At 50.1% G+C, this 25,671-nt stretch overlaps 1 protein-coding gene across 3 annotated transcripts; it reads left to right on the top strand.

Moving 5' to 3' along the window:
* The first annotated feature begins 370 nt into the window (after positions 1-370).
* Positions 371-24,022, top strand: SYNGR1 (synaptogyrin 1). 3 transcript variants are annotated; one of them, XM_064512283.1, is made up of 4 exons: positions 371-636; positions 14,921-15,158; positions 16,887-17,032; positions 18,201-19,549. In XM_064512283.1, exons 1-4 carry the CDS (start codon positions 538-540, stop codon positions 18,297-18,299), a joined length of 582 nt encoding a protein of 193 aa, XP_064368353.1. In that variant the 5' UTR covers positions 371-537; the 3' UTR covers positions 18,300-19,549. The 3 variants fall into 3 exon arrangements, with proteins under 3 accessions (XP_064368353.1, XP_064368339.1, XP_025957632.1); XM_064512269.1 differs by having other exon boundaries at positions 372-636; positions 19,461-24,022; XM_026101847.2 differs by lacking the exon at positions 371-636 and adding an exon at positions 9,117-9,271 and having other exon boundaries at positions 19,461-24,022.
* The last annotated feature ends 1,649 nt before the right edge of the window (positions 24,023-25,671 follow it).

Below are 25,671 nucleotides of genomic sequence, written 5' to 3'. Positions count from 1 at the left end.
CGCACCCCTATACACGGCCATGCACCCTTACGCACGCTCCTACCCCACAACCCCCCATATACTCCCCACACCACAGCTCCCCCCCATACCACCCCCACGCACACTGCCCCCCACACTCCCACCCCTCACACCGTCACACCCCCCAACCCCATGCACACCCCACACTGATACACGCCCCACACATACCCCCACCCTGCATCTCCTCCCATGCACCCCATACACACCCCCACCCCACACCCCTCCCACACACCTATACGTACCGCCGTAGCACACGTTTCCCCCCCACATCCCCCCAACCAGCCCCTCCTCCCGCTCTGTAGCGGCGGCGCGGGGGGGGGGGGCGGTGCGCGCTCCCGCCGGCGCGCTCCCACCGCGGCGCGCGCCCCACCGCCGGGAGCGCGCGCGGCTCGTCGCCGCCGCCGCCGGGCTGCCAGGCACGGCTCGGCTCGGCTCGGCTCGGCTCGGCTCGGCCCGGCCCGGCCTGCCCGCAGCCCCCCGGCCGCCTCGCCGCGCACCCCGACCCCCGCGGGCGCCGCCATGGACGGGGGCGCCTTCGGCGCGGGCAAAGCCGGCGGCGCCTTCGACCCGCACGCCTTCCTCCGGCAGCCGCACACCCTGCTGCGGCTCCTCTCCTCGGTAAGGCCGCCGCCGCCGCCGCCGCCGCCGCCGCCGCCGCGCCGGGGGCTGCGCCGGGCCGCGCCGGGCCGCGCCGGGCCGCGCCGGGCGCCGCGGGGCTCGCGGAGGGGCTCCCGCCGCCGCGCCGACCCTCTGGGCGTGCGCACGCACGGGCGTATGTAACCGTGCGTGTGTTATGTGCGCGCGTGTGTGCAGATGTGTGTGTGCATGTGCGTGCACGTCTGGGGGTACGGGTGTGCACCTGGGCATATCTCCACATGCAGCTGTGTGCACACTTATATGTGGATATATTTCCATATATATACCCTATATATCTCTCTGTGTATTATCTCCACACACATAGGTGTGTATATGCCTCCATATATGCATATGGATATATCTCCATGTATATATGTGTTGGCTATATGGTTATATATGCCTGCATATGTGTGTCCATGTATATCTCTGCATATATGTGCACACATGTGTGTCCCTATATATGCACATATAGCTGTGTTTATGGGCAGGGAGCCATGTGGGGGGAGATGTGCTGCTGCCTGGTGTGGGGGCTCCCTCCTGGGGAGGGCAGGGGTGAGCGGTGCTGGGCTCTGAGCCCTCCCTGCTCTTTTGGGGCTGGTGGGGTTACGTGCGCACCTGCCCCCCTGCAGACTGGGTGGTTTCGTGGAGGGCCGGGGGAGGCAGGGGGCTGTGGGGCGCCCGGCCGGGTGCTGCAGCACTGGCGTTTCCCTCTGCTGCCGTGGGGTCGGTGGGGTGCTGCAGGGAGATGTGGGGCTGGCAGTCCGTCTGCGTTTCATCCTCACCCCCCCAACCTCTTTTCTCTGTAATTCTTTCCCGCCCACTCCTGTAATCTGTTTTCCTGCTGCGCAGGGGGAAGGGGGCAAGGAGCGGCTGGGAGGCCTCACGGAGCCGTGGGGAGGGCGAGGGGGGTCCCGTCAGGCCGCCCGCCCCCTTCTCGCAGGGTGTCAGGGAAAGGTCTCTCGCCCTCTCGCCGTGACACTGATCCTATGGCTGCCCCTGGGGCTGCGGCGTATGTGCAAGAAGGTCATTGGGATTAAGGGAGCGAGCTGCGACGCGGAGCTGGGGAGAGATTGAGGTCTGAGCCAGGAGAGGAGAAGGGGAGGGCGGGAGACGGTGCCGAGGGGACACGTGCACCGGAGCGAGGGCTTGCTTTAAAAACATAATAATAAAAAAATTACGGTGTGGGGGAAGCAACAAACACAAGAGAAGGTGGCTTGGGGGTGGCGGGTCTGTGAGGGGGTTGCCTGGCCTGCTGCGGGCAGCGCCAGCTCCCTATCCCACTCTGCCACGTGGGGGGAAAGGGGGCTTTGTGCCCCCGCTGGGACGGACGCAAAGCGGCACCGGCTGCTCCTGCCACGTGAGGGGAGATGCCCCTTCTCCATGGCCGCTTGCAGCACGGAGGGTAGTCAGAGAGCGCCGTGCCCAGAGACAGCTGCGGATGTGATTAATGCGGTTGCCTGGTCTGTCTGTCCGTCCGGGCTTATTTATGGTACAGCACATCGCTCGCTATCGCGGCGAGCAGGGTGTCTGTGCTCCCACTGCTGCTGGGAGCTGGGCGAGGAGCTAGAGGCACCGCCAGCTCCTGAGCTGGGTAAAGCAGAGCCGGCATGTGCGCCCGAGGCGGGTGGACATGATGTGACCTAAAAAGGCTTTCCCGTTCCTAATCTCTGTGACAGAATTTCCTTTTTCTCGCTCTTTTTTTCTTTTTTTCCTGTATGACTTCATGCAAACGCTGCAGGATTCTGGCTTCCCAAAGGTGTGAGGGAGAGAGGGAGGACAGCAAATATGTTTTTTTATTAGGCACCTTCTCTGCTTCAGTGTAACCCAAGTGCTGTTGGCTCTCTGAGCTCGGCTACATGCTCTGTAAGGTGTCCCCAAGCAAGAAAGGGACCAACATCCCTTTGGGACCTCTTTGGGACCTGGTGTTGTTTCCCCACAGCCACCCACAGCTGCCTGACCTTGACAGAGGACAGAATGGGACTCACCCCAGGCAGTGTATGGCAGACCTGCTCTTGGCCGGAAAAATAAATATCCTTTTGCAGGACTTGGAGGTGCTCCAGGTCAGCACTCCAGGAAGGAAAACTGGTCTGGCTATCACAGCGCAAGGCTTTGCGTGTACCTTTTCTCCCCCTAACTATAAGTTCCTGCTCATGTTCTTCCCCTGGCTTGTTTTTTTTCTCTCCTCCTTAGCATCTCTCCCTCTGCACAGCCAGGGAGGCACAAGGTCACCTCAGGTATTTAGTTCTGTGGTTTTTTTGTTTTTTTCTTTGTTTTTTTTTTAACTTGAGACCAAGGTGGCTGCTCATGGGCAGTCAAGTCCTATCTCAGGTTGTAAGCATCAGATTCTCTATGGCCCCTTTCATAAATTGGTTGAACTTTGCTTGAAAAAAAAATAGTTCTTGGTATTCTTGCCCTTCTTACTCCCTCTGGGAGAGAGTTCAGCTGCTCTGATGGCGAGGGCCTTCCACTGTAAATCTATTCATGGCTGTTTTTTTAATCCATTTGTTTTTGTGCTCTTGTGCCCTTCAGTTTAAATGGGACTTTTCCCTCCCTGGTGTCTTCCCCTGGCTGTGTTTATAGACTGCAATCACAGCCATGCTTAGCCTTTATATTGCCAGGCTCTACAAGCCAAACTCTTCTAGTGATGATGGGCTCTCCCTTTCCATGGTTTCTGCAGGAGTCCTTCCATGTACCTGCTCTACTACATACTAGAAATACTTCGATGACCATCTTCTAGGATCTCATGTGCTTTTTTTTTTTCTGCTCATGGTGTTGGTGGTCCATCTTCTCCTTAGCCAGGGCCAGCTTGAGACTCCTTTTGGCCCATTATGTACGATGAGCTCCAATAAGGAGCAGAAATTCTCATCATCACTTCCCAAGGGAATGACCTTGCGCTCAGGTCATGCTGTGTTTTAGACTTGATTATGACACAGAGGTGCGTATGGCATTTTACCAACAGTCAGCAAAACTGGCTCCTGCCCATGGAGTTTGCAGTCCAATTTAGATGGCAGCAATTCCCCATTAAGAGCTGTAGAATCTGGAGCAGATGAGGTGATAGAAGATTATGTGTGTTGCTCATTGCTGACAAGGAGATGGGATAAGTTTGTAAAGAAAGATCTATCTAGCACTCGCTATTATGAGGAAGCTCAGATTTCTTGGGTGCATTGGAGGTAGGACCCAGCAGACCTTCATGTGCAGGAAGACAGGATATTTGTGCGTCTTCCTACAAAAAGGCTGCCTGACATAGGTGCTAGCAAGTGGTGAAGGTGATCCTGCAGGGTACCTGCGTCAGTTTTGGATGAACTTCGGTGCGAGCTATTCCTTTTTTGTTCTCTGCCCCACATACCTTTGCCTGGATGAAACAGCAGCTAGTCAAGCAGGGCAGTTAGTCCTAGCGAGCAGTGTCTCCTGAGCATCTCTGCTGAGACTGCTTCCAAGGGGATCGGTGGTGGACTGTGTCTCACAATGAGGGGACTTGTCTGATCCAGCTGGACTGAGACTTGCCAACAAAACCAATACGCTGGTAGAAGATCCCAGAGCCTTCCCAGCCTCTCTGAGGGGAAGAGGAGAACAAGTCCCTCCATGTTTCCAACAGAGATGAAGTCAAGCAACTCGCCCTGTAATGGTTGGTGCCTGGAGTTTAGTCCAAGTCGCAGTCTTCCAAGGTGTAGCTCCACGCAGTGTCCCTTTGCTTGTGGCTGGCTTTGTCTAAGCAAGTCACTGCCAAAAGAAGCTCCCATGCTTGGGAGCCCCCGTGCAGCTTCCCCGTGCCAGCAACAGTCTGAGCCCCAACAGAGACACAACCCCCCTGTTTTTACTGCTGAGATGCAGAGACCTGCTCTGAGCTGAACTGAATTACACAGCTGCTGCCCTACAGTAGACAAGACATGGGTGCACGGGCTTTATTTTTTTTACCACCCTGACGTACAGACCTGTTTTCAGCACACTTAGATGACACACCAGCTGTAACACAGGAGCTGTGCTACAGTGTGCAGCTCCAAGATCTTTTTAAAAATAAAACAGACGGGTGTGGGCACAGCCCTGAGTAATCCTGTCACACCCTGACCTGCAGTCCTCCGCAGCAGGCGCGCTGGGGAGATGAAAGGCTCCTTTACACCCTTCCCATTTGCGTGGAGCCAGCAAGCTTCCTTTCAAAGACAAAGCCCTTCTGCCCTGCTGCCACAAGCTCTATAGCAGCTGTTTTGGGGCTGGAAAGCTCCAAGGAAGGATGTGACCTGCAGGCTTTGAACTTGGTGCTGGCTCCATAAATAAGTAAAATGTTAATTGAAACAGGTCATTTCAGGAGCTCCTGATTGCTTGGAAACCTGCTCACTCCAGAAACCAAAGCAGTGTTCCATCTAAAAAGCCAAACAGGGCAAAAGTAACTTGCTTTTTGGAAATTGGCCCAGCTAGGTGGCTTGGGTTAACATATTTCAAACTGCAGCTGATCAGGCAAAGCAGCCCATTAAAACCTGCCACATGGACAGAGATGCCGAGTCTCCTTCCAACGCCAAAGGGCACTGCCCCCTTGGAGGTTCAGTGAAGAAAAGAGCTGTCTGCCCTCCTCCATCACGTGCTGCTGTTGCCACTGTATCCCCTGGCTTGTGTAGACATTTCAAGCTGAGATCAGAATGCTGTTCTCTGTCTCTGCAGGCATTGCATGTTCAAGACAGCTCAGTCTGAACAGACAAGCCAGGTGAAGGATGGGAGCTGCTGTCTCCAGGCCTCACCACAGTGGGATTTGCTGTGTGCTGAGGCCAAGGCCAGTCATGATTTAAGTTCTGAGCTGTGGCTTGACACTGGTCATACAGGAGGTTGAACGTTGTTTATTTTGGGATTGAGGGTAGCATCAGCTCCTAGTGTGCTACAAATCAGGAACAGCTTTATCGGCTCTCCCCGGGGCCTGTGTGCTCCGGACAGGAGACGGAAGGACACGTGGTGTGTCCCAGCACGAACGGCTTCACCTTACAACCCTGTTAGCTGACAGTATCGGCTCTCAGCAGCACGGCCTCCAAGCATGTTAGCAACGCAGCTGCTCGGGGGCCTGCAAGCTGGAAGATAAGGGCAAGCTCTGGCATGCCAGAGAGCCCTTTGCTGTGCATTTACACTGGATCCCCAACTCACCACACTGACCCCTTGCCCACGACACCCCTTGCTTCTTCCTCCCATCCCTGTACAGAAAGGACACCCAGCATGGACTTGCAGTGATGGCTAACTTATTGCAAGTGGCACTGCTTAGTGCCCGAGGGGCATGTCAGTCTGAAACCAGCTGCAACCTCCACCTTTTTTTCATCACTGTTAAATTTAGCTTAGATGTTCCCAGTGATGTTTTACCCAAGTATCTGAGGTTCTCTCTATTGGGAAACAGGCTTTTGCCTGTCTTGTTGGTGAGAATGGGATTCAGGCCTGGCCCTCTTGCATAGTTTACTTCTCTCCATGACTTTCCTGTTTTACCTCCCTGGAGTTGAGCAGCAGAGTCTCCTTCGTGACTTGGGGCAGGGGACAGCTGCACAGTTGCATGACTGTGACCCCCACATGTGACATGGGAATGCAGCCCAAGCCAATGGGTGCAAATGGAGGGAAGGGAAAGGGGCCCTGGATGAGCTCTCTCCCTTCCCTTCCCCCTGCACTAACCTCAGTTGCGCCTGTTGTTCCTCTCTCTGGCAGTTCCCACGCAGACCCTAGCTAATGCACTCTGCCTCGGCTTGTTCACGTGATTTTTGCCCCAGCCACCATGCCTGCTGGCGGTGTGCTCGTGAGATATGTTGGCACACGATGAAAGGAAAGGAAGCAGTGCAAAGGATGTGCCTTGAGGCAAGCTCTAGATACAGTTCTTCGTGAAGTTCTCTGCCCTGTGCTGGCTTCCAAAGGGTTTTTTGGAGGATCACTGTCACTGGAATTGGGTGAGAGGCCATGTTAAAAGAAGAACAATAGAAGTGCACAGCTGTGGGGTGATCAGGGGTTGGCTATAGCAGGTTATGTTGTCTCCAACATAACACTTCCAGGAAAGATCTTGGAGCAGGAACAGATCTCTTGTTAATGGTATTTGCAGATACCACTAACAATCTGAGAAATAGCAGTTCGGAATATGCACAAAAAATAAGATAATCACATGTAATCTGCTCTTCCAAAACATGAGAGGCACAGGTGAGAAGCAAAGAAACTGAATGACGATGAGACATGGCTAAGACAAACACCTGTAGCAAGACAGGGCAGCAAAGAGGTCTAGTGTGACCGTAATAGGCAGAGACAGCACCAGATAGTGGTCCTCAACCTAGGTTGGCACAGCCAAACCAGGGAGAGAGAGATGTATTGCTAGAAAGAAAACTGAACTCTTCCTTATGGAAAAAGATGTGATTTTCAGACAGTCACTTCACTGGCTGGTGACTTGGTGACGTGGTGACTGTCTGGAAAGCATAGAAGGACCTGGGTGCCACCATGGAAAAGGGAGGATATGGCCCAAGGGAGTTGTCACTAAGAGCGGTGGGACAAAAGATAGTTTCATCGAAAAGTCAGGAAGAGTGTGAGGCCTGTGGGACTGGACTGAGGTTCTTGAAGTTGCCTTCTGGGATCTAGGCACACAGCTTGCTGTTATACCAGTGGGGTATGTATGTCTTAGCACAGGAAAGCTCTTCCTCCCTCTGCGAGGGGAAGCAGCACAGACCACTGTACGTGGGACATTTACAGCGGGGTGGACTGTTCACATGGTCTGGCTGTAGGTGCTGGCCATGGGGCAGTCTCTGTTCAGTGCAGAGAGAAGCAGGCCTGCCGGGGGGATTCGAGGCCCCAGCTAGGGACCCTGAGGTGAGCCTGGAGGTGCATGGAGCAGTAGGAAACGGCCTGATGAAGGGCTCTCCTGCACAGCTGGGGCCTTGCTGGCTCTGAGGGCAGCTGTGTTGCACCATCGCTCTGGGGTCGGGCTGCTGGGGAGGGTTCAACACGCTAGGCTCTGCGGGGTGCTTTTATGGAGGGCTCCCGAGCACGGCTTTGGTGGGAGGTGAAAGGGTTAATGGCTGGCCTGTCAGCTGCCAAGCCAGGTATGAAAAAGCAGGCTGGCAAGTAACCCTGCTCCAGATCCCATGGCAGGAATTAGGGATGTGGAGCCTTTCCCCTCTGCATCACCTGCTCCAGCTCAGCCCTGGCTGGAAAGCTGGTGCCATGCGGCTGCTGGCCAGGGAAAATGAGCTGGGCATCTAAGGGGAGGAGGGCACTGACATACCCTTGCTCTTTCCTCATTAGATGTTCAGAGGAACAAAGGACAAATGTGTACCGGGAGGCTGGCCTCCTCCACCACCTACGCAGAGGTGATTCTCCTAGGTCAGGGCTCAGACGTGCCATCAAAGCCGTGGGCAGGAGGCATTTGCTCCCCACATGATGCCGGCTGGAGCGAATGAACAGAGGCCTTCTGTTTCCAAGCTGCCAGTCCCATGCTTATCAAAAGCTGCATATGTTTTCTTCAAAATGAATTAAATATGAGTAGGTCTAATGACAAAAATAATAATAATCCGTGTCTGTCCAGGACTCTCTAAAGCTTTCCACAAACTCCATTTGTGAGTGGCTGAACGAAAATGAAAACTAGATCATCTCTGATTAGTCTCTCATTTGCACCATCCCCTGTTCTTGCTCTCTTTTTAAATAGATTTATTCCTTGCCATTTCCAGATCAGACACAGAAGAGGTTATTGCTTCATTCTCTCTGAGGTGGATTTGATTTTAAGTCCCATGAGGAATATTATGTCACCAAACTATTTCCTCTTTATAATAGAATAAAGCAGGGGTTTAGGAGAGGGAGAGGAAACACACAGCGCGACAGAGCCTGTGACTGGAGGGCATCTCAGCAAGCCAAAACAGACAGCTTGACAGAAGCCCCCTTCAGCCACATCCCTGCTACAACCATCTTGGAGATCTCAGGAAAGAAGTCAGGAGGCAGTGTGACAAATTCCTCGGATGAGAGGCAGGAAAATCCTAATGCATCGCTGTGCTGTGGATACATCACATGATGCTCAGAAGCACGTAATGCACGGCTGGGAACGGGCAGCATGATGGAAAGCCTCACATGATGCTCAGGAGGGTCTGCAGGGCTTTCTGCGGGGCTGAGCCTGTGGCGGGGAGGCGGGGAGGGACCAGGCGTCTCTCGCCTTTGCCACAATCAGGTCCCACAGTTCAGTGAGAGAAGACAAGGTCTTTTATGGCACGCTGCAGCCTTTTGTTTATTCTGCACTTTCCTTGCCATAGCAAATGCTTGCACGCTTGCACTGGCAAGCACAGGCCCCTTGAGAAAGAGACGGGAGAATGCCGTGCCTCTCCTGGTCTCCTCCCCGCAGGGCTCCAGCGTTGGTTCATTTTCCCTGCATCTTTCAGCCATGGTGCTAGCATACTGTCAGGCGAGCAAGGGCCGTCCGGGTGGGACGGCCTTATACCTGGGGGAGGGCTGGCAAGGAGCGGAGAGACTCCTTTTTAGGAGCACTTCTTCCCTTGGAGAGCACAGCCCTGGGGAACTGCCACCTGAACCTCACTAAAGGTCTCTGCTTGTTTTTAAAACTCCTCAAATAACGATGTGAATCCAGAGCAACAGAAACAGAGCTCTCCCAACCATGAAAGCTGACAGGAGTAGAGAGGTAAGCTCCGCCGGTTTTATTGACAGGGTACCAGAAAAACACCAAATATTCTAGGTCTATAGGCAGGCGTATGGGGAGTAGGGGGAGAAATAAGAGGAAAATATGTGGAGCACAGACTTTGCAGAACATGCCAGCCCTGCAGTGGGCAATGTACAGCACCTGGAGCAGTTTGAGCTGTGTCCCCTTGCACCAGGGAGCTCCAGGAAGCTCTCAAAGATTAAATGGCATCAGTGTTGTGCTGGAATAGAGACCAGCCCTGGTCCTGGGTAATACAGTTGAGCTCAAAGTGCTTGCAGGTGGGTCTGGAGAAAGAAGAGAAAGGGGAGAAAGATCCTCTGTCTTTGTCAGCTGTGCAGATTGCCTAGCTCTGGGTCTTGGTGTTCTTCAGTGAAAACAAAAGTCTGGAAAAATAATTGCAAAAACTTGTGTTGACGCAATGTTTAAGGAGCAGTGAAGTCAAGAAAAGCAGGGTCCCAGCAGCAATGCTGACTCAGCCAGATCTCCTTCAGAACATATTACTGCTTATGCCATAAGTGTGCACCTTCAAACAGGTTGCACACCTGGCCAGTTAAAGTTGCTCTTGAAGGCTTAAGCAAACCTTGTCAAGCTAAAATTGTAGCTACTTTAAATCCTGTTTACTTACTTAAACAGACTGCCTGAAGAAATGAGGCCACTGAGGTACACAAAGCTATGGATGACTGTTTTTCATGATTGAGCATAAGAAAGCAGCTAATTACCTCCTTCTACAGAATGGGAGAATGGTTTGCAATGAAAGCACTGTGCTGCACTGGGGAATATGAGGATTCAGTGCTTTGTGCTTGTTTCCTGTAAGTCTTTTGACAAATCACTTAACTTTTGTGCATCTCAATGTATTTTGTACATCTCAGTCAGAATACTCCTGCTATCTTCCCCTCTTACCTCATCTTGTCTTTGCACCTGTACATGCATTTTGATCCGTTTACCTAGTTGGTATGCACAAGGCCTTGTGAAATGGGGATTTGCTGTACAAATCGGGGTATTTCTGTAATATAAGTAACATGCAGCAGTAATGCACAGGGGAAAAAGGGTTGTATCAGTGCTGCTAATGGTCAGTGTGTCTTTGTAAGTGATGCAGATGTGATGAAAACTGAAGCATAAATGGTTCATCCTTGCAGACTTTTTGGATTTTTGTTTATAATCCATACAGACATTCATACTGTACCCACTGCTTGGGTTATCCTTGCACACACATGGATTGCAAAATCAAGGAAATACAAAATGCTTGATCTTTCTATGATAACTTGCTAAGTTGGTGATCTTCCAGTCACCCTCTTACTGACAAGAAATAATTGCTGTGGATTAGATGTGCAGCATGTTTTTTTCTGAGGGCTGCAAGATCTGGGCTTTCATAACTACCACTTTTCTAGAAAATTGTTTTGCTGTGCAATTGCAATAACTTCTGGGTACACTGATATCACTGAGATAAAACAAGCAAACTGCAACAGCGATTGCTTGTTCTCCTGCTGTCCAGCTCTGGCTATCGGTTTGAAACTTCTGGTTTTCGCCTGCCAGTTCTTGCCCGTTCTGTTTTATCTAGTCCAGCTGAATGCTTCAGTGCACTGATGATCCTTGCGGCGTCCTGCTGTGAGGGGCTGTCTGGTGAAGGCAGTGGCAGGCTGACACGGGGAGCAAGCCCTCCCCCCTGCCACTAACCTTTCCCTCTCTGGCGTACCAGGGAACAGAGTATGGATTATGAATACCAGAGCAGATATCCATAGTGAGAAAAACACAGAGAGAAAGAGAAATCCCTTAGAGCACTGTGTTGTGGTCTGTACTAATGGCAGACAGTACATTGGGGTGGCTATTTTAGGATGCAGATGATAGGCATTTGCAGTGACTTGTTATACTCACAAATGAGAATACCCCTAATGGAATCTCTTCAGAAAACTACTAAGACTGTCTTAAACCAGATGCTTGGCAGTAAATTATATCTTGGGTACCTTCAGGCTGAGAAGCAACTTTACCGTGTGACTCTTCATAGGAAAGAAGTTGTAGCATCTTGTCTGACAAAACATGGAGAAAGGAAGTTAGACTTGCTACCTCTGCTTTAAAATTTGGGGAGAGTGAGATGTCCCTGTGGTCCTATGACTCTGAACTTGTTCTTTACAAAGTGCCAACATACATAGGTATAAAAGAACAAATGCAAAAAGGAATTACTCTGCTTCTTTCACTCCCAGGTGAAGGCTGTTCCAGGCCAGCAATAAATCCAAGCAGAGCGAAAATGTGTATCAGGATATGAGCAGAGAAAACAGAGGTGTCTCTGGGGAGAGACCATTAGAGAAGTTCACTCATCCATAATGAGTAAGCAGAGATTCACCATACAGCTTGTTGGAAGGGTTGACCCAAGTCAGACAATTAACATTATATCATTTTTGATCCCTGAAACCAAAAATTAATCCCAGATTATTCCTCTTTTGAGATTGTTTCTCATCTTCCAAAGAGAAGATATGCTTTTTGTCTAATGCTGTGGAAAACCAGGCACCTACTTTGTAATCCCAATATAAGGAGACTGGTATTTCAGGTGACAGTGTCAGCTCTGGTAACAGCCTCACAGTCAGACGTGAATTCAAGGAGTTTGTCAGCTCTCCCTCAGGTTAGAGGAATACAGTGCTTACTGAAAATTATCCGAGGCAGAGCAGTCAACACAGTTTGTAGTTAAGGTGTGCAAGACTTCCCATTAAAAGATGCTATATTTAATTGTGTGCAGTTTTGCTGACCTTCTGAACCATTCAGACTGAAATTTTGAAGCCTAGGTGTTTGCTTCAAGCAGAAAGGTTTTTTATGTGCTCTTGTTTTTCACAGGCAATTTCAGCAAAAAAAAAGATCCACTCCGATTTTCAAGAGCAAGGAGGAGGAAAAATAAGTTGTTTTACTTCCATGCTTAAAAGACTCTGGTGAACTTTCTGAGAAACCATGCAGTCCCTGTGCTTAGGAGCATTGGCTTCCAGCTTTGTTAGTTTGCTCTAGTGTGTCAAAAATACGTCCAATGTCAGCAACCCAAATGTGACCAAATTATGAGCCTTGGGGTGAAAAAATAATATGAGTTTCAATCGATAACTTGTTAGAGTTCGGCAGCTGAAGCGTGGTCTACATGGAGCATCTGTCTGACTGCAAGGGACTGTGAGCAAGCTTTTTCCTCTGGTTCTTGATGCCACGGGTCCTTGTGGCACAAACACTGAGAGCAGGAAAACTATTGATCCCAGGTGCCCTCATTGCCTTTGCCCATAGCACCTAGTCAGCAAGGAGAAGGGAACCTCCTGAATAGAAAGTAGAGGGGACAAAAGCCTGACCAAGGCAAGGAGGGGGAAGGCATGGAAGGAATAGACTGGGATGAGGAAGGCTGAGGATAAAGAGAGATGGAGCCTGGATGGGCAAGGAAACTAGGCCTGAGAGCCAAGTGAGAAAATAAGGGCCAGTGGGTGGGGACCAGTGAGGAGAGAAAGACTGAGACAGGGGTCTGCACTGTGGATCTGAAGCCTCCAGCCCCACTGATGACAGATTATGTATCGGATTGGCACTTATCAACCAATTATTCATCCCTGTGTTTGCAAAGCAGCTTCTTTGCTTTCTTAGTTATCCAAGGGCCAGGAGAGGACACCGTGGACAGGTTAAGCAGTACTGGTGTCCTTCTGACTGAGCAAATCCTCAGAGCTACCTCCACTCCCTGCAGGGGACTTGGCCATCCCTTCTTTTTGTTTGCTGCTTCACTTCAGGGATTGGGAAGTGGTTACTGCACTCCCTGCTTTGCCGCATGATAGGCTCCTGTTGCGGAGATAACTCCCCTGCTAGCAGAGCGGCATGGTGAAATCCTAGTGCACATCACAAGTGTGTGTGCTCCACTCTTGAGGTCCCATTGCCCATATACCTGGGGCCCTTGCAGGCAGCTGAGAGAATTGCTGCACGTACTCAGGAAGGTTTCTCTGCATGTGTTTGGTGGCTCACTTTCCAGAAACTTGTTTGCAGATTTACATACGTCACCATTCAAAACTGCCAAGCAAAAGATTACTGTGAAAAGCAACTGTCTGGCACCACAGTTGCTGGAGTTGGAAGGTCTGTGTCTAACACACACTGTGCCTTCTGAGGTCTCAAGATACCCCTGTGAAGAAAAATCTGTACATGCCACTGTAATCTTCCTCTTTTTCTCCCATGGCTTTGAGCGGAAGCTGTGCTTGGGATATGAAGTTTATTTGAGTTGAAGGTGGGGGCTGCTGTAAATATCACTCTGCTTCAGTGAACCTGCTGTGTCAAAGAAAGAAGGCCTTGTAGCAGGAGACAAAGGCTAAGTCAGTGCATGAAGATTAAACTGATAACTGCGGATTATGACTTTCTACCTGGACTTACCCTTAATTCTACCTGATTTAAAAGAACATGCAGCTGTAGTGGCAGTGGCAGGTAGGGAAGAATAATGGGGGCTCTTCTTCTGCAGCTTTGATCAGCTTTTGGTATTACCTACAAAGACTGTAAGTGCAAGAGTCAGAAGAGTAGCAAAAGTAGATTGTGCCAGTGAATGGGCAGAGAGGGGAGGACTCCCTGAGCAGAGAGGTAGATAAATGTGTTGAGCCAGCAAGCAAAAGTGAATGGTCTGTTACCCAGTGCATGGGAACAGATAGAGCAAGTGCAATGTGAGTGGATGGGAAGAGAGAGGAGAGAATCTATCCATCCCTTGTGCTTTCTGAGTGGATCCGCTTTATTCACTTAGATTTTCTGAATGGCTGGAAGAAGTGATAAAATACATAAAAAGGCCCAACTTGAGGAGCAGATGAACAGTGGCATTGGACTAGGGAAGGAAGCCATGCAGAATCGCCTGTGCTGCCACTTGGGGCAGCCAAAACTGACGGATGCTGCATATGCACTTGGCCTGCCAGGTGGATCCAGAGGGGTGGTGTTTGTCTCATGAAATCCATGGGGAAGGGTGGAGGTGTGTCAGCATATGGATGAGTGGGCAGAGTATGCGTGTGAGCAGAAGGATAGATGGTGCTATGTGTTTGACTGATGCAAAACTAGGGGAGAGAGCAGATGTATGAAGTGCAGGGAGATGGGGAGAGAGGGAGCCTTGCAGAATAGACCTGCAGAGCAAGCAGAGTTGTGGATTGTGGGAGGGTGAATAGGGAAAATAGAATAGTAATAGAATAGTAGCTGGATAGATAAAATTAGTGAACAAATGTGTGGTAGGAACAATGAATTCCTAGTAGGAGAAAGAGTGGGTGGGAAAATAAATGCAGATTAGGAGGATTTCCACTACTTGGAGCCGTTGTACACAGACACCTCTACCAAAACTGTATCCTAATTTACACTCCATGCTGACTCCCTGTGTGTCTTCAGGAAGCCGCCCTTCCTCTAGACTGACACTGTTTTACATCGGTTTAGATCAGATGGATAAAACGAATCAATTTAAAAGTGTCCTATTTTAAGTTAATCCTCAGAAATAAAATAAAACCATCTCCCCAGTAAATTCCCCATGTCTATAGTCCAGACAACGCAGTGGGACAGGAGCTCTGCACAACAGAGAGATGCCTATGAAGGGCAGCCATCCTGTGTGGAGCTCTGCTCCTGCGTGCTGGTCCAGAGACTAGACTTGCCTCATGTGTCTCCTGCCTCCCTCCCCACCAGGTGTTCTCCATCGTGGTGTTTGGCTCCATTGTCAATGAAGGGTATGTGAACCGCCCGGACGAGACACAAGAGCACTGTATTTTCAACCGCAATCGCAATGCTTGCAACTATGGCATTACTGTGGGTGTCCTCGCCTTCCTCAGCTGCCTTCTCTACCTGGCTCTGGATGCCTACTTCCCACAGATCAGCAGCGTCAAAGATCGCAAGAAGGCAGTTCTCTCGGACATCGGAGTCTCTGGTAAGCTTCCTGGCTAGTTGGCATAGTGCCCTCTCCACCATGGGCTAGGGAGAGGGAAGGATCTTTTAGCACCTCACGTGCCAGGCTTCCTGCTAGCAGAGAACTCTTTGGGCTTCTTACTCTCTCAGGTCTTCCCTCTCTCCCTTTCCTTTCTCTTCTTCTCAGCCAAACTCTTCTTCTTGCCTTCTTTTTTACAGTGTCATTCTTCCTCTCTCCCCCTTCACTACTTCTCTCTTCCACGCTTTCTCTGAATGACCTCCTTTCAGTGGCAGCTCTGCAGGCAGCTTCACTGTGGTCCAGTAGTGGGTTAAGGAGACTGAAGGCAGCTCTGTGTGGTGGGCCCAAGTGTGTACACACACTGCTGTTCTGCTGTCAGTGATGGACTGCAACAAACATGATCTTCAAAAGAAAGAAGAGGCTGGCTGATGCCTCTCTGCTGTTCTCTATAGACACAGCTTAGAGGGAGTCCTTTAGGATCAGCATGTCTTGTCTTCCTGCATGTTTGTGCTTGCTAAGGCTGGGCGTAGATGTCCGGAGATGGTATGTTCTTTTCCAGCTTCAGCACGAGTGTTTGAACCACGTATATTTCAACATTAAATAAATGGTGAGAATCTCATGCAGGCTGACTAAATCATTCCTCCTTAGTCACCTAGCATTCCCTGTGCTGAGACACTGAGTCTTATTCTAATTTACAGTCAGATTCTCTCCATCCCTAGTAGTGTGTAGAAATGACAGACAGAGCATGTGTGTGTATGCATGTGTAAACCAAGTCAATAGCATCATGATCATGCTGTGATCCTGAGTCACTGTCCTGGTTTATGACAGCAATACAGTGAAACTTCTCCATTTCAAAATTCCCCTACAACTCATGAAAGGAGCCACAAGTGGAGTGAGAGCAGGAGCAGTTCCAGCATCTGAACTTGTTTAGGACTTCTGGCTTGGAAGTTTGTTCATGTTTAGCACATTTGCCTCTTGTCTGGCAGTCCCGTGTATAGCTAATGGGATGCAGAGAGGGGAAGGAACAGGAACATGCTCCAAAGATGCAAGCATTTAGCTTCATTACCACTTACAGATGTCCTTTTCCCTCCCCACCAGGCATCTGGTTTCACCTGGGGGAGAGGGTTAGTCTCATTCCTCCCCACTAGATGCCAATCTCATTCCAAGCTCCAGCTCTCCCTGTCTTGACCCCTTTCCCAGGGTGCTGTGATCTAAAGTCTCCCTGCAGGAAAACGCTGTGGTGCCCTTGCTGTTTTGTCTTTGTTTTCCAGTGCTTTTTCCTATCCTGTTTACTATTGTAGAGTGTTACTCATCTTTTGGAAAAGGTGTAAAACAGATGCTATTAGTAAACAGTGCAGGATGTTAATGATCTCTCAATACCTCTCTTCAATGTAAGGGCCTTAACTTTGTCTGGTTGCTTCCCACTCTTCTGCAGTTCCCTTGGAAGAAATTGCTCTTCATTTGTCCTTGCAGGACAGAATTGTGAATTCAAATGAAAACTCACACTAACACTCCTGAGGCACTTTCTGCAGACGCCTATTGTCACCTTGACAATTTGACCATCACCGAGGTTTAGAAAGGCTGCACAGAGTTTGGCCCAGTCTGTAACACAGTAGAGGATCTCACAGGGTCAAAAGTTCAAGAGAAATAGTGTGTTTATGATCTGTTCACACTTACCTTCTTGATCTCTCTCCTCTTCCCGTTTGGTATGATGGTGGTGGTCCATCCCAGCCTTTTGGGCATTCCTGTGGTTTGTTGGCTTCTGCTTTCTGACCAACCAATGGCAAGTTTCAAAAGAAGAGGACAACCCAATGAATGAGGGAGGGGATGCAGCCCGAGCAGCCATCACATTCTCGTTCTTCTCCATCTTCACCTGGGTGAGTAAAACAGCCATGACGTTGGATCAAGCGTCCTCTGAAATGTATTCGCTTGTGGGGATAGAAGGTGCCTACCTAAGACTGATTCACTCTGAAATCCCAGTTCACATGGCCTCTGAGCCAGCTTGGGAACAAAGACTTCAATCCTTATGTGGAAGAAGGTGCTAGAGCATTAATAAGTATGACAGAAATGGGAGTCCCATATTGCAGCCTCCCCAAGCAACATTTCCCTGTGCATCAAAGAAATTTAACAGCACTGGCACCTCTCGGACACTGAAGATAGAAGGATGCTCCAGGCCTGGGGCTGCATCCGTCTCTCCCTGCTTTGCTTTTATCTGGTGAAATGTCACCAGTGGCCACAAGAGACTGCATTCTGTGTCCCTCGCAGCTCTCATGATGCAGTCTGCACCCATGATGGCAGCTCTGCCTCACTGAGTCTCTTAGGAAAATGATGGTGGAGTGTCTTAAGACGTCCCTGCCCCCAAAGCCCTAGTTCTGAGTGATTTTTGTCTGTAGTGATAAGAGAGAGCCAAAGAGGACAGCATTTTAGGCCAGTCTCCCTGTGAGTGCCTTGGGTGCATCTGTTCAAGGAGATATTTTATCAGCCCTCCACATATAGGCTACTGCAAAAGAGCATGTATGTGAGAGCTAAAGTGTGCTCGTTGTGTAACTCTCTGTGGCCTTATCTCCTCTTCTCCCTGCAGGTGTTATTTTGGGGCAGTTATGCCCAGATAGGAAGGATGCTGTCACACAACAAAGCTGTCATAGAGGGAGGGGGGTTGCCAGGGGTTGTGAGAGTTATACAGCCAACACCTTTGCCAACATGACAGCGGGGACAAGTGACAGCAATAAGTGTGTCCCCCTACAAGCTGTGTCCTGCGCTCTGGGTGCTGCTGAAGGCCCATTGCAAACAGCAGTGTTTCTCAGGCTCTGGCAAAAAGTGTGACAATAGTCAAGGCTTTTGCAAGGGGTCCCCTAGGACTCTTTTTCATAGAAATGATCTCAGCAGAATGCCATCACCTATCATGGTCCTCTCCTGTGCATGGGCTGCAGGTGGCTGAAGAGGCAGCCTTTCTTCCAGTTCTTTCATTTTTTTTATTTCAGTCAAATGCTCTGGTTTGCTCTTTCATACTGATTCTCCTCCCCACACCCCTCTCTCTCCTCACAGGGCGCTCTCATGTTTCTGGCTTTCCGGAGACTCAGAGACATTACTTTTCAGGAAGAATACAACACGCTTTTCCCTAACTCCCCATCCTTGCTGCCTTAACTACTCACACTCATGAGGGAAGGGGCTGCGGATGGAGGAGGTCACTAAGCACAGACATTTCCAACTCCCTGAGCATGGGTGTCAGTATGGCATCACTGCAGAGTGAGATGGGCCTTTGAATGGGAATGGGCCAGGCTGTCCACTGAATGAGTAGTTTCCCATTGGGAGTTGGAATTGGCAACTTCTCCTCCTCTTCTGCCCCCCTTCTCTCCTTCACCTGCACCCTAACTAATCCTGAGTAACCCCATTGTGCCTTTCTCTCGATGACTGATCAGACCTAATATTTCGTCCAGGAGACACCATCTGCTCCCACCAATACATCTTTTCCATTTCCTCCCCAAACCTCTCCCCCAGGGCAGTCCCTGACCTGCTTGACTTCTCACTTCTATCAGGGATGTTCTGGGAAGAGGAGCCATGCGTGCTGGGGTGTGCAATGCTAAACCCTGTGCCAAGGCTCCCTCAATCCACCAAAGAGCAGTTTGCCTCCAGTGTCTGAGGCAGGAGGCAGCAGCACACTTGTTAACTACCCTGGTCTGGGAAATGGCTACCTTACCTCCCTGCCCTTTTTCTCAAGGTCCGTGTTGCCTTCTGCAGATGTTGGCTGGTTAACTGCAGTGAAGGGGTTATTGGGGGTGACCGCTACCTCACTACTATGGGTCAAATCCTGCTCTCCTTCCTGGCCTCTGGGGGCTCCAGGTGAAACGGCTCATATGTCCAGTCCAACAGATGAACCTCCTGAGGTGGAGCTGAGGCAGATTGCCTCCCCAGGGGCAGGAGACTCTTAACTGGATATCCACAGGCTGTCTGAGCCTCTGCAATCTGTGCCATGTCAGTGAAACCCCGTCACTGAGCAGAAGATGCCCAGCACACCTCAGAGACAGCTGTGAGCCCCAGCAGGCTACACACAGCCAGCTGGAGTTACGGCCGTCCTAGTTCACCCCCCTCTCTCTCCCAGTGGGCTCACGCTTTCTGAGGGGCAGTCTAAGTCTCCTTGCTCTCAGGTGGGTTTTACCGGTGATCTTCTAGATGGCCTTCACACACTAATCCGTAACCACTACTAACCCCACTTTTGTTTGTTTCTCTTTCTCGGTACGTTCCCCCTCTCTTTCTCTCGTCCCCTCCCCGCTTCCCATCTCTTTCCTGTACCTCCTCCCTTAAAAGGTGGGCCAGGCATTCCTGGCGTATCAGCGTTTCCGTCTGGGTGCCGATTCGGCCCTCTTCTCCCAGGACTACATGGACCCAAGCCAGGACTCCGGCATGCCTTATGCTCCCTACACGAATGAGGAGGATGCTACAGATACGGTGGGGACGTACCAGCAGCCCCCTCCTGCAGACGCTTTTGACACTGAGACACAAGGGTACCAAACGCAGAACTACTGAGCCACCGATGCCCCTTCCCCTTCCCCCTTCCCTTCTGCCCCTTTCCCACTGCTGACAAAAAGCCAAGGCACAAAACAGACGTGCGTTGTGGCACAAGAGGTGGCTCTCAGCTATGCTCCAGCCCTCTGGGTCATCTGTTTTTATTTATTGTTTTTTTAAAAAAAGCGCCCCATTACTTATTCCTCCTGCCCTCAGAGTTACCTGCCAGAACCAAGTTATTCCAAATGTGTCACTGTGTCGCAACAAGAAGGGTCCCCCCTTCCCTTCTCTCCCTCCTTCCTCACCACAGGAAGGAAGGATCTGGCTCATTCTCTTGGTGGACAGGAGAGAGGGATTGTGGCACCAGCAGAGCAGAGGAAAAAGGCACTGGAGGAGGAAAGGAAGGAAACAGGGACTGAGGTGTTCCTAGGAGAGCTGGTGCTGCTGAAGGCTGGAGTAGAGCATCCGAGTTGGGCCCAAGGCCTGGTTGCTCAGGGAGGGAATATATGAGGTGGCAGAAGGGGGGAAGGCGTGAGAGTTAGCATGCAGGCATGCAAGGGTGAAGGGAGGGCTGGAGGTGGGTGGGGGAGTGGGAAAGGGGTCCCCACGCAGGCGTGCAAAAACAAAGGTGCTTTTCTCTCACACGCTGATGCACATGGATGAGGGAGAGATGCTTTATTTTTAGAGGATTTGGGGAGGAATGGTATTGAGCAGGGGGGAAGAGGGGGAGGGAGCATAGAGAGATAAAGTGGGAGGGGAAGGAGGAGGAGTTGCAAAACCACAGACACATCTGTAGATTTAGATGAAGAGACTTGACAGAGTAGAATAGAAGGACAGTGCCATGAGAGTCACTCTGTCCCCAGGTCCTTTTGGATTGAGCTAGTTGTGTTTTTCCCCTCATCTGTATGTCCTAATTGCAGCTCTTCTCAGATTAGCACTGTGTTTAGTGAAGCAGGACAGGGGAGCTGTCCCTGAGTCCCTGGCACCAAGGTGCAGGCTTTTTGGGAGGAAAGATGGAGGAGATGTGCTCCTAGGAAGTCCTTGTCCCCAGCCGCACTGTTTGAGAGAGTCTAATCAGAAGGAGAGGACAGCTTTGCCATTTTGCCTTGGGCAGAAGGAGGAGGAGGAGGAGAAAAAAGCTAGTTTCTCTCATGCCCTGCTGAATCCTCCTCCTTTCCTCTGCTACTAGACTGCAAAGCCTCTTACTGACACCATCTTTGTAGCATGTAGGAATGGAGCAGGACTTCCCCCGGCAAGAAATATTGCTGCTATGATGGCCAGCCTGTGTCTGGCTGTTACACAGGGGTATAACCAAGTAGTAAAGAGTCCTGTGCCTTCCCAGCTGAGCTTTGTGCTTTGCTTCCCACTCAGATGGGGAGGAGGTCTTAGTGTGCAGTTCAGCAAAGTGAGGTGAAATGGGCTCTGTCCTTGCAAAATTGGTTGAGGCCAGGCTGAGCTCTCTGAAAACTGGCCCTCCTATACCTTACATAGTGCTTCTTCTGCAGCATCTGAAATCCTGGCTGTCTTTAAAGCCTCACCTAGGTGGCAGTAGTGACTGCCAGACAGAGCTCGTATGGATGCTTTTCCATGCTCCTGATGATTTTGTTTCAAGTAGAGATGCTGCTCTGGAAGCACACTATTTATTCCACAATAGAAGTAATGTTTATTCCAGAAGATAATGTACCTAAAGGGAAATAATTCAGCAATAGCCACCTGGACAATTTTTCCCAGCACAGACACCTCTCAGAGCACAGTAACACTGGCCTGAGTGGCAGAGATCAGGAGCAGACCCCAAACCCATAGGTGCTTCCCCTGTGTGTTCAACCCATTTTCTGTAGCACCTTCAGGAGTTGGGAAAGAGGACTCAGTGTCTTCCAGACAAGATGTTCGCACAACCTCAAGCCAGACATCTTGTCTGGAGGACAATGAGTCCTCTTTCATCAGGATTGCCATTAAGACAGCATAAAACATCTGGGTTACCAGTCCTTCCCCTCTTTCTAGTGTCACTTCTCTCCAGCTCTCCCACCTTGACAGGGAAGGGGTAGAAAACCTAGAGTTGCAGGCCCCAAAGGGAGGGCAATTTCTCCATTGTACATAGGCACAATTTCTACTTGTTGTCTCGAACTCTTAAGGGCTGCTAGACCTGCCTGCAGGGGTGAGGAAGAGACATGGGAGAGGCTGAGACGTTGCCTGCAGACTTGTGCTGTGGTCAGCCTTCCCCATGGTTTGCCATCCCTTGCTTGTGGTTAACCACTAGTAAAGGAGGAGAGGGGGACTAGTAGGCCTGGTTGAAGCACGAGGAGGAACTTGGTACCTCCCTTGCTCTGTGGCTTTGAAAACAGTACTGTAAATAGGAAGGGTATTTTTCAGAAGGAAGCCCCTCAGGCTTCTTCTTCTGTGGGACCAACCTAATATTTAGGTTTGGGAGGGGGTTACTTTATTGAGAGAGATTTGTCATGACTGTGGCTGCAGGGGGAGCTCCCTCCAGTCCGTCTCTTCTGCCAGGAGAGGGCACAGAAAGAAAGATGAGGTGGAGGAGGAGAAAAACTAGTGTACTCACCCAGGCTCATCTATATCATCCTTCATGCTTTCATTTTGGGTGAGGTGGGAAGGGAGGAACCAAGGAGAGGAGGAAGCTATAAATAACCAGCCCTCAGCATAAAAATGCACTGTACTTTCCAGGAGGAACTGCCCATAACTTGTCCCCACTCATCAGGAGGGTGAAGGACTGGGCCTATGGGAAGGAAGTATGGGTCAGGCCTGGGGGAGGGGTCTCACCTAGGGGTCTCTTTTGGGGTATAGCATGGGACTGTCTTACCTGTCCCTTCTCTCATTTGAGCTGCATGAGTGGCTAAACATCCTTTGAGGCTGACAACTGAGGAGGCTTTTCTGCATCCTCTTTGGCTTGCTTCCCTCATGTAACTGATGGGCTCTGGTGGGCCTGAGGTGGGAACAGGCCTCTCCCTCAAAGCAGGCCTGCCAGTGGGAGGTGAGCTAGGTGGCTTCATCCTGGGTTACTTCCCACCTCTCTGTCCCTTTCCTCCTCATTGTAAGTTGCAGGACAGGGACTGCTGTGGCAGGGAATGCTTTATAATAGTACATACTTCAGCAACTTTTTGCTTTTGCTCATAGGAGAAGGCATACGCTCCTTGGGTTAACTTCCTTTAAGCCTTTGCCATTGAGGCCTAGTGACAACAGGCCTGGGGATAGGATTCATCTTCTTTGTATGTAGCTCTTTAAAATGAAGTTTCCCATGGCATAGACTGGCTCTGCAGCCGATGAGAGATACAGCCCTGTCCAAAGGGCTGGTTAGCCTGTCTGCCTGAGGCACTTCTGTTAAGGTGCTGCCTATTTCTGAGGGCCATAGGCAAGGCCTGGGCAGCTGGCTAGGACATGTCCCTTTTAGAACCTAAACGTGGGTCAGATCAGTCTCACTCTAAGGATTAGAGGGAAGGCCATATAAGCAAAATGATATGAAGGCTTTCTCCCCCCTCTGCTGTTTGTCTGGATTACAGAGGATTATGTTGCTGAGTCAAATGCCATCCCCTGTTGTGAGCACAGGTCCCTCGATGTCCTCTTGTCTTGTGAAACCCCCAAGGACTGTTTTATGGAAGTTGGGGCTGTGAAGGGCAAAGAGGTGATGAAACTTTGCCCCACTTCTACCTATCACTTCAGTCTCCTGATGGGTATTGAGGAACAAGGTTACCCCGTCCCCAGCTCACACACATCCCCACCGTGCTGTTTGTCACCTCATTGTACACCCTTCCCCTCTGCATTATTCCTTTCAGTTCCCTCAGGGGAGGAGGGCGTCTTTGGTCCCACATCTTGCACCCTCATAAGCGCTTGACAGGACCGGGGAAGGCAGCGTTGCAGGATGGCTCCCATAGGAGGCTCCGCTCCGGTCTCAAGAGTGTGACCAAGGCAAGGAGCCCAGTGAGGCCACCTCATGCAGCAAGTCCAAACCATTCATCCAAACAACTCTCTGCTGCTTCTGTGACATCTCTAGCACCATCTGGGCTGCTCTGCCCCTCCCCCTGCAGCATTACTGCCTGTGTATAGTATATATATTATATATATATATTTAAAAAGATGTATAATATAAAGCTATACATATATACGTATATACGATGACTCATGGATGGCCCGCCACATACAGGATCCCCAGAGTGGACTTGTCTAAGCCCGAGTGTCCCTTCACCCCTCCTCCCCCTCCGACCTTCACCCCGTCTGTTCTAAACTCCAACTACAGTGAACCCCGCCACCTTGGCACCTGTGTTTACAATGTCCTATATATTTGTGGTTAACAAAGTGAAGGTGGTAACTACTGGTGTCTCAATAAAGTTATGACATTCAAAATAACCAAACTATATCAAAAATGGGCTGGATTTTCTTCTTTGTGAAAGGGTGGCTTTTTTAGCCCAGTTTGCCTGGCAAGGCTCAAGTGTTCTCACCTGGCTGGCCCGCTGGTTTATGTCTGACAGACAGGACTTGCCTGATAACTTGTTGGCCAGTGTTAACCCAGTTTGTCAGAGGGGACCGTGGCCCAGAACTGTGATACCAGAGCACTCATGTTTCACCCTGATGTTTCAGTTCCTTGGTCATACTGCCGACAGGTTCACGTGCATCCAAGTGCTGTTCTGGCACAAGCCGAAGCATTGCCTTGCAAGGGAAGCCTAAACGCAGAGCAGCGATGCGTACTGCGGGCCTGCCACGGCCTGCAGTGGGGTCACACCCATCTGGCCCAGGGGGTCCTGGGGTCCCACAGTCTGGATAACACCTGGGGCACCTCAGTCAAAGAGCTAGATCATGCACGCCAACACTTCTGGTGACTGCAGATGGCACCCAAGGTACTAAGTTCCTACAGGTTTAGTGGCTGAATAGAGGAGAGAGACCTAAGTAACCACCCTTATTGAGAGAGACATTTCAAGGGGAGCTAACAGCTCCTTGTTTTGCTCAGCTTATGTTTCAAACCATTCACACTGTCAAGTGTCTCTTATGTAACCAGCAGGAAAACATGGGAAGGAGCTGGAAGTACCATGTGAGAGGTTAGGGGGTGGGGAGGGAAGTGGGCTCTGTTGTGAAAGGGATAAGGTCATAGGAGAGATGGATGGGGGATATATAGGAATATAAGATACAAACTGATATGAAAGTAAACATCAGTGGCTTCACACCCAGGGAAGAAGATGGGTTTATTAGTTTGATGCATCTTTACCTGTATTCCCCTATGTGTGACTATTGCTCAGATGTCTAGGAGAGTATACATTTTCAAAACATAACAAAATACTGAGAAATCAGAGCTCTCAACACATTACAGACAGTGGGTTTCAGTGATAGATACCCTATTATTAAAATGGATCTCATTTCAACCTGCTGTGCAATAAAAATAAAATTCAAAATACCATCCCCTCCAGTGCTAAGATAAAGCTTTCCTCTCATCTCCTCCTAATATGCCCATGATCTGAGTACCTGAGCATCGATCACATGTGCCTACCCTTGCGCAGCTTGGGGCAATAAGCAGAGAAACATGATGGTGAATAGTCTATATCCAGTCCACCAAACTGTCTCCCCTCATGCATACACAGGTGGGTACATATGTGCATGTGCACACACACACACACACACATGCACACTTTCCTTTCCTTCCTGAGATTCCTAGCTTCATTTCACATAAGACTACATCCAGACGTGCTGATATACCTACCTGTCCCTTGATCAATCTGCGTGGAGAAAGCAAAGATTAGTTTGTGCTTGTGGGTTCTTAGCTTGTGCCATGGCAGTGTTGAGGAAATATCCTACCCACAGAAAGAAAAATTTCTGTGTTGGCAAATGTAAAAGTTAAAAACTCATGAGACAAAATGTTGCCAAAAACAAGCATTTAAGATGAATAAGGCTCCAACATTATGAGTCTGTTTCTTCTAATTATTTGAAATCTCTTTAATTGCTTTCTCATATTTCAAACTCTTATGAGCCATGTTTTGAAGCTTTTCCCTGCAGCCATGACATCTAGAAACAT

Source organism: Dromaius novaehollandiae, chromosome 1, assembly GCF_036370855.1.
Source record: "Dromaius novaehollandiae isolate bDroNov1 chromosome 1, bDroNov1.hap1, whole genome shotgun sequence".
NCBI classification, from domain to species: Eukaryota; Metazoa; Chordata; class Aves; order Casuariiformes; family Dromaiidae; genus Dromaius; species Dromaius novaehollandiae.
This window is presented reverse-complemented; position numbering and strand designations above follow the sequence as displayed.